At 14.8% G+C, this 13,873-nt stretch overlaps 1 protein-coding gene across 3 annotated transcripts in view; it reads left to right on the forward strand.

The window, feature by feature from the left end:
- LOC727378 (peptidyl-prolyl cis-trans isomerase-like 1) overlaps positions 1 to 13,873 on the forward strand; it is a 38,887-nt gene that overhangs the window by 884 nt on the left and 24,130 nt on the right. For 2 of the 3 annotated variants that reach the window (XM_026444925.1, XM_026444926.1), the window contains exons 2-4: positions 3,039 to 3,149; positions 7,747 to 7,880; positions 9,299 to 9,388. In XM_026444925.1, coding sequence (XP_026300710.1) covers positions 3,079 to 3,149; positions 7,747 to 7,880; positions 9,299 to 9,388 — 295 coding nt within the window. In that variant the 5' untranslated portion in view covers positions 3,039 to 3,078. The remainder of the gene's footprint in view (positions 1 to 3,038; positions 3,150 to 7,746; positions 7,881 to 9,298; positions 9,389 to 13,873) is intronic. The other variant, XM_026444927.1, reaches the window with a different exon arrangement.

Genomic DNA, 13,873 nt, shown 5'->3' on the forward strand with positions numbered 1-13,873 from the left:
TATGTAAATATTCTAATAAAAACTTTTTAAAAAAGTCCTTATTTAATTTCTATAAAAATTTCATAGAAACAAATATTTTTTTAAATACAATATATAATATATAAATTGGAACAAAAATCTCATAAATCTCAAATATCAAATATCATAATTTTTTATATCAAATCTGTTATTTCTTGTAAATAATTTTTTTTTTCAATATTTCTTTACATATATTTTTTTTTATCAAAAAGAAACATTTTCATATTGAAATACAAGAAATTTATATACAGTATTGTGAATTTTTTTTATTTAATAAGAAATTGAAAATGTATATTTATAATTATATAATAGACGATATTAATGCTTTAATTTATTATCTTCATATAAATGAAGAATATTAAGAATATTATTATTTTACTATTTCTATTTAAATATTTTCTTATTATAAAATAGTTAAATACTTTATTTTATTTATAACTTTAAAAATAGAATTTTCTTATTTTACATTCAAATTATATATATATATATATATATATATATATATATATATATATATATAAATTAATAATTATATATATAATTTTATATATATATATATATATATATATATATATGTAGTTATACCATTACTCTTGTATTTAAATTATATTGTTGATGTTATTTTATATTTTTTAATGACATTTTATCATTATGTAATTTTTATACAGTTATTTATAATAATATTTGAACACTATTAATGTTTAAGTTCAACAACTTATTTTTATTAATTATAGAAGAATTTCAAATAATTCATTCTTGTTTCATTAAATAGATATTTATTGTATTTTATAAATATGAGCAACTTATTGATATAATACAATAATATTAAAAATTAATATTATAATTATTTTGTGTTATATTGATTGTAAAAACTTATAGTAAAATTAAAATAGCAATTTCATAAAAAGAAATTAAATATTAATTTTGATATTTTTTTTTATCCTTTCTTATAATTTAAAATATAAGAATATTAATTACATTAATTATTATTTTTAAAATATATATTTATAGAATATATTGTTAGTAAAAAAATATTTATATCTTAGAATTGAAATGTATTTGAAAATCAGAAAAATATCAAAAATAATATCTATTTTTATTAATATCTATTTTTTTTATAATTTTTATAAAAAGCTACTATTTTAATTATTTTATTATAAATTTTTTTATTATAAAACGTTCGAATATTTTTATTATGCAAAAAATAATTATAATTTCATTTTATAATATAATATTATGTATTATATTATTATATATTATATATAATATATATAATATTATTTATTATATTAATTTAGTTAAACAAGTTATTATAATTATTATAAATATTATATTATATAATATATTTATATTTATAAATTACAATAAATATTCTATGAAAATAAATTTGAATTCATTTCTTCTATAATTAACAAAAATATAAGTTGTTAAAGTTAAGTATATGTTAAATATCCAAATATTTTTGTGAATAATTGTATATATAATGTTTTTATTTTCCTCATAAGATGTTCTATTTTGCGTGAAAAATATTTACATTTTTTACATTCATTATTTTAATAGTATAATTCGTTCGCAAAAAGAAAACAAGATAGTATGTATAGTTAATCACTTCTTCAGTTATTAATTATATTACTTTTTTTTTCTTTTGTGCATTTTAAGCTTTGATTTTAATCAATTTTAAGATTTTAAGATTTTAAATTGAAATAATGGAAATTTAATAGAAATTGAATATGTAATGAGAAAAATTTATGATAAAATTTTTTTGTGAGCAGCGTTTAAGCATAGTTTAGAGTAGAATGGAAGAGAAGTATATAAACTGTAACTAAATTATAATATATTTGTAATGTATTTTATATTGTTTTGCTTTTTAGACTAATTATATATCTTATGTTTCTTTTTGTTATCATTTAACTAATTACCAATTATAAATATTTAACTGTATATGAATTGTATAATACAATATATTGAATTTATAAAGTAAGATAGAAACATAGAAAATCAGAATTACATATTTTAAAATATGTTATACATATATATTTTATAATTTGTAATCTAAATTAATAAGAAATTAAATGAAAAAATTTTGTTATATTTTATGTATAATAATTATAAATTATAATTTTATCTTTTTATCATATAGATTTTTTATTTCAAAGCATAAACTATATATTTTTATTGAATATATATATTTTAAAAATATATATTTATATAATATATTGCGCATTTATATATTTATTATTATAAATATTATTATTATTTATTATAAGAAATATGAAATATCTTTTTTTTTTTTTAATTTTTTTTTTTTTAATTTTTAAAATGTAATAATATTAATGCAATAATAATAATGTTTGTAATAATATTTTTATAATAAATGATATAATATTGAACATTAAGTTTGAAATTTTTTGTTTAAAGATGTGGATAAAGTTTTATATGGCACTGATTATAAATCAAAACAATGGAGAGGGGAGAGAAAAAAGGAATATAAAATATGATATAAAATTAATTTAAATTATATTATAATATAATATAAAATTAATATAAATAATATAAATATAATAATAATATAATATATAATAATATAAATAATATAAATAATATATTGTAATATAAAATAATAGGAAATATAAAATTTTAGTTTGGGAATTTTATTGATTTCCAAAATATTAATGAAAAACTTTCAATATAACACATTGAAGACAGTGTATATAGATATTACAATGCTGTCTATTAATTATTAACATAACTTATTTTGTAATATTTTTTGTAATGATCGTCATCGTTTAATTGAATCATCGATGATATTATTTATTGAAAATCTTATTTTATATATTATATTATATACGTCTATTTTGCTTTTATATTATATATTTTATAATAAAATAAAAGATATGGAAAGAAAATTTAAAAAGAAAATCAAAAAATATATTTATTATATTGAATTAATTAAAGAAATTATTTCTATAAGTATTTGAAAAATAATCTACAAGTATTTTTCATATCATTTATCTTTATAGGATAACGTGAAATAACCATCATTAAAAACATTATATAAATATGGCTCTTACAAATATATCTGGTATTCCTGATAAACATTGGCAACCGCCATTTGTAGCATTTGAAACGACGTAAGTATATATTGCTATTTTTTCTTATTAATAAATTTTATAATAATAAATTTTTATCTTAAGAATATTTTTTTCTTAATAATAATTTTTAATATTTTTACAAAATATTATTATTATTTATAAGACAAAATATTTGAAATGTTGATAAAATTAATCTTTATATTAAGTATTTAGAAAAGTTTTTGCCATTTTTCAAATAAAGAATTAAAGAAATATTAGCAAGAATTTTTCCAGGCATCTAATGCTAGTAAACTTTTAATGCTAAAATTTTTTGCTCTTAAATTTTTGTTAAAATTTCAAAATGTTAAATTTTTTTATAAATTATGACTAATAATTAAAAATAGATGATATGTTTTTTGTAAGCTATAAATTATTTTTTTTAATTATATTTTGATATTAAATATGTATTATAACTTTTCCATAATCCATAAAAATTAATAATAGAAATAAATAAACAATTAGCAAATATATATTTGAAATTAATAATACTATCTAATAAATTTTAATTTTCTTGTGATTTTATAATCATTTTAAATTCTAACCTAATCCATTTTAATATGCATAACTAAATACTAATCTGAAAAAAAATCCAATTAAAAAAAAAAAATGCAAAGTTTCAATTTTATATTTTTTTAATAATAGTTATTAAGTTTCTCTTAATACACATCATAATTTCAATACGTTAATAAGGCAATTACTATTATTGAATAGCATGTTTTAGCAAATTATTTTTTTTCTATATTGAAAATAAAAATAATTTTGTAACTTTCTTTAATGTTTTTTTCAATAAAAACTTTTGTTCTATATGTCTTAGATTATAAGTTTTTAAAAAGTTTTTAAATTGAAAATCAATAAAAGAGAATACATCTTAGATATCTATTTAACTTTGATTATAAAAAGCTATTTATATCATTTTATTTGGAAGAATTCACAAAATTATTTTGTCTCAAAACTAATACTTTTAAAATTGAAATTTTTTTTTTAAATTCTTTCAAAAACTATAGTTTACAAATTAATATTTAACACATAAAAATTTATGAAAAGAAATACTTATTGAAAATTGCAAAATTAGATTATATTATAAGTATATATATGTGAATTAATGAATTATTTTTTTACACAAAAATATATTTGATTTTCAGCTATAAAAATATTCAATATTAAAAATGTATATATTAAATATTATGTATTGAACTTATACTTTCAAGATAATTTTATATTTTAAGATAATTTTATATAATTTTAAAATGATATATACTCACAAAAATATTTGAACATTTATCATAAATAAAATTGTTAATAATAATAAAATATATAATATATAAAATTTATATAGAAAAAATACCTTTATACAACAATATCATGGATATTTTCAATGTTCAGATATATTATATAACTTAAATTGATATAATAGATATTTATAATTTTATTTTAATTAATAATTTATTTATCATGAATTTTCATAATTTTAATTTTAATGTAATTGATATTATAATAAATAATTTTTTAATATTTGTAAAGCTTAAATGTTTCAGTTTATTAATTGAAATGTAATGCATATTTGCATATTTTTCTGATATATTATAATTTAGTATTATTAATTAATACATTTGCGATTTTATATTGTTCAGATATATTTGAATTCGTTTTTAAAAATGCGTTTCTTTTTGGAATTTGTTCATTATAACTATCAGATACATTTTCTATAAGCAAGTAAATGGTAAATAAATAATATAGTTATGAATATTAATATGAATATTTAGATGAAATCTATCAACACAAATCAATATTTTCTAATCTCTTTATTATATCTTGCAATATTTGTAAATATATTTTAATATATGTATATTAAATATTATAATATTTAATATACATATATGTGTATATATATTTTGACTGAAATAAACAAAATATGTGTAATATGTTGAATACAAATTTACTCACAAAAATAATCGGATGTTAATATATATTTAATGATCTATCTTTATTAATTATAAAAAAAATGAATTCAAATGTTTTGGTAGAATATTATAGAATATAGAAATTTTGGTTAAAATTATATTTTATACATATGTAACTTATTTAAATTGATAATAAAATGATATTAAAAATTAAATGAAATCACAATTATTTTTTACATCACAAAAATATTTGAACATTTAAAAAATTTATAGTAAAAAGCAATTTTTTAATAAAAATTAAGCGTAAGTTTTGTTATTTTTTTGGTTTATACATTTAGAGCAATTTAACGTATTAAAAATTATTTTTTATTAACAATATAATATTTTTTATATTTATATTTTTTTAATATTTTTTTTATATTTTTTATATTTTATATAATATAATATTTTTATATTTTAAATCATAGAATTAAAAAATCAAGATTAACTTGATTTTTATAAAAAATTGATATTTTTAGTTTTATTTTATTATTTATTATTATTATTTTATTATTAGTTTTATTTTATTATTTTTCTACAAATTTTTAAATTGTCCGAATATTTTGACATAAAATAGTTGTTGATTTAGTTTTTAATATTTAATTATATCAAGTTAAATTAAATAAATTGTACATATAGATAAACTACAATAAATACTCAATAACGAAAAAATTTAATTTTATTTTTTCTATAATTAATAAAGATATGGATTTTTAAAATTAAGTATAGTATATAAATATTATTATAACTGTATGCGTTGGATTTCAAAAGTATTCGAACCTAGAGGTGAACGATGTTTATACTAAGTTTTTTTAGTATTATGATTAACAAACCCAGTTGATGGTAGGATATTATTCAGTGAATTTCAACTTATCATTGCACGCAATTATTAAGGTGAATAATATCAACAAATTAGAAATACAAAAGTGAAATGGAATTGATATTAAAATTTAATGAAGAAGAAAAATCTTATAAAAAAATTGTTGATTTGGTAAAAGTAAGTTAACGATTTAATATGAAAAAATATAAATAATTTGATAACTTTAAAACATGTAGACATAAACATCTCGAAAAAAATCTAAAACTTTTGAATTCTAGCGAGAATATAATTTTTACGATAAAGTTGCAATAAATTATATATTAATAAAATTCACCGATTAATTTTATTAATCGATGAAATATATTAAATTGTGTAAAAAACATTAAATATATTTAATATTCTCTAGTGAAAATAAATGTAATATTTTTAATTTTGATGAACATAATTTAATATAGAAAAGAATTCAACATATAATATAATATGAAAATAATTTATAATTTTAAAATAATATTTATGAATATATATAAATTTTCAATAAATATATATGTATCAAATTCACAGACTTTAAGATAACGAATATTTCAGAAAGTAGACTTTATGAAGAAAAAAATTTTTTAATCAAAGTTTATAAGATTTAAAGGAATATATTCAATATGTTCAAATCTTTGTTTTATTATTGAATTAAATTCATATCGCTACGGACAATTTAGTTTTTTTAAATAGATAGTTTTTTTAATAGAAAAAAAAAATTTTTTAATTTTTTCCAAATTTTGATGAAAAGATTTCAATATTTTGAAAAAAATAAATTTTTTGTTTTATAGCATATATAGCAGTATATATTTTATCGAAAAATGTATATATTAATCCTATTAATTTTATTATTTATTGTTTGAAATAAATTAAATAACTAAAAAAGATTAAATAATTATAATATAAATAATAAAATATTATTAATATTAAACTTAAAATAAAAACGTAAAATTTTATGTAAATTTTATATAAATTTTATACAAAAATAAATTAATAAAATAGTTTATATTTTAGTTAATATTATCTTAAAGATATTATTAAAAGGAAGAAAATAAATATTAATGTAAGTTCACAAAAATAATAAATAATAATACATACAAACAATACAGTTAAATACTTTTGTATTTCTTCAAATTCATCTAAAACTCAACAGTTAATGTTTTGCAATTGTTATAAATTTATCCAATTTTCTTTAGATTTTTTTAGATTTTATATGCATAATTTTGATATCTTTTTTGTAGTAATTATGTTATTATTTTTGAATTAAGTTTTATATATTTTTTAAAATTATTAACAATTGTTTAAAATTTTAATAAACATTCAAATATTTTAATTTATAGAATTAAAATTTTCTGCTTTGATTAAAAAATAATTTAGATGCATAGAAATTAATGCATAGAAATTGTTTTTTTTTTAATTAAGAAAATTAATTATTTAAAAAGTTCTTTAAAAAAAATATAATAAAATAATACAATAACATAATAAAATAAAATAAAACAATGAAACTTATTATAATAATATTTTTATAAAATTTTTGCATTAAAATACATAAGATATACTCAGCAAGATAATTTTTGAATATTTTTATTTGAATATATTATTCATATATTTTTAATGATTTATGTAATTTATCAAAAAAATGTTAAATTTTTTAACATTTTAAAATTAAATACTAATTTAAATACACTTGAAATTATAATTCATATTATCATATCATAATCATTTGTTACAAATTCAACTACTATAATAGTTTCTTATTTTCTTATTAATTTTTTTATATGAATATATTTCTCTATTATTATTATAGTATGGGTGAAATAGTAATTGAACTCTACTGGAAGCATGTGCCCATTACATGTAGAAATTTTGCTGAACTTACACGGCGTGGATATTACAATGGAACGAAGTTTCATAGAGTTATTCGAGATTTCATGATACAAGGTATCATTTTTTTTAAATTATTTCAATAAAAATATAAAATAATGAAGATAGAGAATTTATAAAAATAAATTAATCATTAATAATATTTTTGCGATAATCTGTATTATCGCAAAAATGTATATTAGACTATGTATGTATATTATAATAGAAAAAAGTAACTTTTATTATACCACTTATTTATTTTTGCTGTGATTATAAATTATTGGTGAATTATTAATGTTTATTGAAAATTCATTATTTAAGTAAATATTTTTTTTTTTGCATTTTATATTTTTATATTTTACATAGTTTATGTAAGTATTAAACATAATTAAACATTATATATATATTTATTATTTTTTTTATTTTATTTTTATTATATATTTTATTTTAAGTTTTTATTATTTTTATAAATTATTGTTTGTTGTCAGCAAAAAAATTTTTATGTTCTGTTTAAACTTATTAGTTATATTATAATTTATGTTTAATTAGTTAAAAAATCTTTAGTTTATTAGTAAAATATAAAAATTAGATAATTAATATTTTATCAATACGATTTTCCGGATTTTATTATTTTATTATTACTAAAATAAATTGCTAATAATATTTTTTTAATTCATTATATTTACAATTAATCATATTCTTGAGGTTAACATGGAAAATGTTAAATATTAAAATATTAAAATTATAATTAATTATTATTAAATTATCTTTAATTATTTAATTAGATTTAGTCGAAATATAATTTATTAAAGATTAAAAATTGACAAATTGATCTTCAAGTCCGATCTTCTTTATTATAATATTAGAAAATTTGAAAGAAATATAACTTTTTATTATATTAATACATTTTCTCAGATACGTTTTAAAATGTAAAATTAGCATAGTTTTGTTTTTATTATAAATTCATTATTTATTATTTATATTATATTCATTATTTATATTGTGTATGTCAATTCAATATATATTTAACATATTTAACATAATAAATTTATGTCTATAAATCAAATCATGTGTATATACATATATTCATACATTATTTCAGACAACTGACATAATCTATGACTAATAAAATATAAAAGTTAAATATGAAACATTAATAACAATATATTTTAATATAATATAAATATAATTCAATATAATGTAATAACAAATAATCTCACATAATTTATTATTAAACATTATATATATATTTATTATTTTATTTTATTTTTATTATATATTTTATTTTAAGTTTTTATTATTTTTATAAATTATTATTTGTTGTCAGTAAAAAAATTTTTATGTTCTATTTAAACTTATTAGTTATATTATAATTTATGTTTAATTAGTTAAAAAATCTTTAGTTTATTAATAAATAATCTTTTATTATATCTTCTACTATATCAGTGTAAAAATTAAAAATCTAAAAATAGATATATTTATTTACTTTATTTTAGGTGGTGATCCTACTGGAACTGGGAAAGGTGGTGTATCTATTTATGGAGAATGTTTTGATGATGAAATTCATGATGACTTAAAACATACTGGTATGTTTAATTATAAATTATATAATTTTATTTACTATAACATATAATTTAATATATGTTTAAATAAGGAATGTTTAAATATATAATAGCTTATGAAAGTATTCAAAAATTTTTTAGAGAAATACATCGAAAGTTTTAATCTTAATAAAAGTTTATCTATAAAATAGATTATATATATATAATTATAATATAATATAAAATCTGAAAGTTATATAGTTTTGTTTTATTTCATACATTATAAAATTATATTTTAAGAAATAAAAAAGAAATTGAAACTTTTAAGAATTTATTTCATTGTTTTAGATTAAAAATTCTCTAAAAAATTCGCATTTATATATATTCATATAGGAATAGAATTTTTTGAATAAGAATAGCGCAATTAATGATACTGAATCTTGCGATTTTTATAAATCTTCTATTTGTAATTTCAAATCACAAATCATAAATAACGCATAATTTATAATTGTAATCATATCTTCATGCAATTGCTATTTTTCAATTTTTAGGAATAGAAAATGTTTTATTCTTTTAAAATAATAATTATTCAATTGTTCTTTACATTGCAAATCCAATATCATTGAGTATTATCACCTTTATTTTAACTATTTAAATTAAAAATAAAAATAATTTTATAGCTTTAGTAAAGAAATTTGCTCTATTATATGTGATTAGATTTTCTCTTAGATCTTTAATTTTTTAAATAAATTAAAAGATATTAACAAAAATAAATTTTCTTTTTATTTTAATCATTATATAAACATATTTATATATTTATAATTTTTTATATCATTTTATTTGAGAAAGTTCACATATATCTAATTATTTCGTGCCAAGAACAATTGAATAATTATTAATGTAGTAGCACAAAACATTTTGAAAGTTAAAAAATTAAAATTTTTTTTAAAATTGATTTTTCAATAACTGTGGATTTTGAGAAAAATCCAAATGATTTGCAAATTCATCATAATGATATAATTAAAATTCTATATTATATTATTATTATTATGTATTAAGATTATATACGTAAAAAATAGATGTTGACAATCAGAAAATTTTCTTATATTTTGTTAAATTTATATGTACAAAATATATATTATAAATTTTGAACGAATTTAGCAAAAAAATCGATAGATATTTATTAAATTTTTTTAGAATGAAAATGTTAGGATATAGTATGTTGATATTTAAGTAAAATATTAATATTTATCTGATACTATTATCTTATACTATTTGAAGATAAAAATATAATTATAAGAATATATTACAAATTGATTCTTTTATGAATAAAATTTTATTAAAATGTATTTTAATCCTGATTTTCGAAAAACTATCTTTTTATTCTATTAACTCCTTTACTTGAAAAAAATAAATTTAAATCTTTGAAAAATTTTCCTTTTATGAGTTAATGTTAAAAATAAAAGAATTTTAAACTTCAAATCTCAGTAAAAAAAATGCTATCTAAAAAATACTATCAAATTCGACTTTAGAAAAGAAAGATAATTATATGATGTAGTTAGCAAAAATATTATTTTTTTTTAATATTCTCATAAATATATGCGTAAATATAATAGAAATCGATATTTTTTGTTTTTAAATTTTTATATTTATTTTTTATTTCTTAAACTTAATATAATAGGCAATTTTTGCGGCCAAATTCAGATTCACAAAAATATCAATTAAAAAATATCAATCACAAGAGTACATAAAAAAATTATTGTATTCTTAAATGAAAAAAATCTCTTTGACTTTTGATTTCTTTATACATATACTATCATTTTATCGTACATAAACTAAATTTATAGATAAAAATATACTACTAATATATTATAATTACTATTGATCTTCTTCTGCATTATTAAGAAAAGAATATTTTATATTTTATATTATATTAATAATATAAACCCATATAAAATTTAGTTCATCATTTCAATATCTTCAATATATCAATATATCAATTTACAATATTTATCTCACACAGATTATAAGATTTTTTTCATTTTTATTATGATTTAGAAAAATTCCATTGGATTGAACATATATAAAGCAATCTTAATAAGTTGAGATTCACGTGATTTTAAAATTTGATTTATTTTATGCTTTTTTTTATTTGGTTTTATTAATTCATATTTTTTCATACTATTTGCATGTTTTATATTATTTCTTATAAAATATTCTTATTTCCAATCTTACATATCTATCTTCATTGGTATCAATAATTTATGGATTATTCATTTATTCATAATTAATCTATTTTTAATTATATATTATTAATTAATTTATAATTTATTAAAATGCTTATTTGTAATTAATTTGTAATATATATATATATATATATATATATATATATATATATATATATTGTAATAATATATTTGCAAAAAATTTAAAAATATAAATATTGAAAAAAATAAAGGAGAAAAAAATTTTAAATTATTTTATAAAAATATACTTATTTAGTGCATAATCATACAAGATTGCTAAGGAAATGTAATATCATTTTTTAATAATAAATAAATTAATATTATTTGTAAAAAAGATAATTTTAAAATCATCTTTTTATATCGAAATGTATATATATATACATTTAAAATATAAAAAAATAAAAATATTATATACAATATTAAAAAATATTTGTTTATTATTGAAATCTATATTAAATAGATGAACTTAATTCTTTAACATAGTATTTTTTATACAAGTGATTAATTTTTACTTTTTGATAATTATTATAATGTAATTAAAAGATATTATATAAATTTTTATTTTTTTATTAATTAGATAACGAATATTTTATATTAATTAATTAATTATTAATTTTATATTAATTAATTTTTATTTTATGAATCAAAGAAGAAAATACATTTATATTGAACAAAAAAATAAATCAATACAAAAAATATTGTATATAATTTCATTTATAAATAATATAATAATCTAAAATACATTATAGAATACTTTAGCAATATTATAGATATAATATTGTTTAATAATAGTATTGATCTAATATAAATTGCATAATTTTGATAATATTTTTGATAATATCTAGAAGTAATATCACTAGAATATATTTATTCATCAGTTCATTTTATTGATTACATCATATATAATCTTATGAAAATCAAAAATAATGGAAATATTTATATTTTATGAAATTTGATAAAATTGAAAATTTCAAAATATGTACATAAATATACTCAATAGAGTTGAACGTAGAGATAAATTCCAATGAAATTGAAATATTTATGAGATATAAATATATTTCAATAATATTAGTTGTTGGAATCTGTATTAAAATGATATATAATCCAATTGTATAACTTTTATTAATAATAGATTATCAAAATCACATTAATTTTGAATTACACCCTATTCCTTAAAATAGAGAATCATCAAATTTAAAATCTGAAAAAGTATTGATCTAATATAAATTGCATACTCATTCTTCTTCTCTTATTAATATTTTTTATGATGAGAATATTTTATTTTTGGAGAAAAAAAATTCTGTGCATATCCTTCAATATTTATTGAATTAATGATAGAAAAAATTTTTGAGTACGGAAAAAAATATTCGCGATGTGTTAAGAAAAAGAATAGCCAATAAAATCAAAATTTTCGATAATCTTACAAATGATCATTTTGATATTCTGTTTTTATCAAATGAAAATATTGATCGATTATATCAAGATTATATCGTAACAATATGTAACAGGCTAATTAGGAGATAATGTATTTTTTATCTAAAAATCAGATGAAGAAAATGAAATGATGAAAATTTATGAAAAAAATCAAATCGATGTATTATACGCATCAATATATATTACTCCAAATAAAGTACAAATTGCACTGTATAACGATAATTTGATTATCAAAAATATTATTTGATAAAATTTTTTTTATCAAATAATAATATAAATCAAAAAACAAAAATTTATAAATTATTAATACGAATCAAATAAGAAATAGAAATTTATAAAAGTTCATTTAATCAAAAATTATTTAAATTAAAATTTTTTCAAAATTAATTTATTTTTAGACTTTTATTGATTATAGCGAATTCACAGAATCATAAAATATACATTATTTAAAAAGAAAAAATATGAGATTTTCATATGATCAGATTATCATCAAATTTACACGGTTGCAAGTTATAATTTCAAAGAAATTTTATGCTTTATGTGATATGAATTTTAATGATTTGAATATAATATAAATACTTGAAAAGAGAAAAAAATCATTTACAATCATAACAGATTTTTGTGATAATGACACAACAAATAGGGATACACAATTAATAAACTTTTATGAAAGATGCTTATTCAAAGTATATTTAATAAATAATTAATAAATATAAAAGTATATTTAATAAATATAAAAAAAAATATTTAATAAACCTGAAAAATATAGAATAAAATTGATAATGCAACATTATATAACACGAAAATATTTTATTTATGTAATTTGAATGTGCATTTAGGAAAAATTGGA

Source organism: Apis mellifera, linkage group LG14, assembly GCF_003254395.2.
Source record: "Apis mellifera strain DH4 linkage group LG14, Amel_HAv3.1, whole genome shotgun sequence".
Taxonomy (NCBI): Eukaryota; Metazoa; Arthropoda; class Insecta; order Hymenoptera; family Apidae; genus Apis; species Apis mellifera.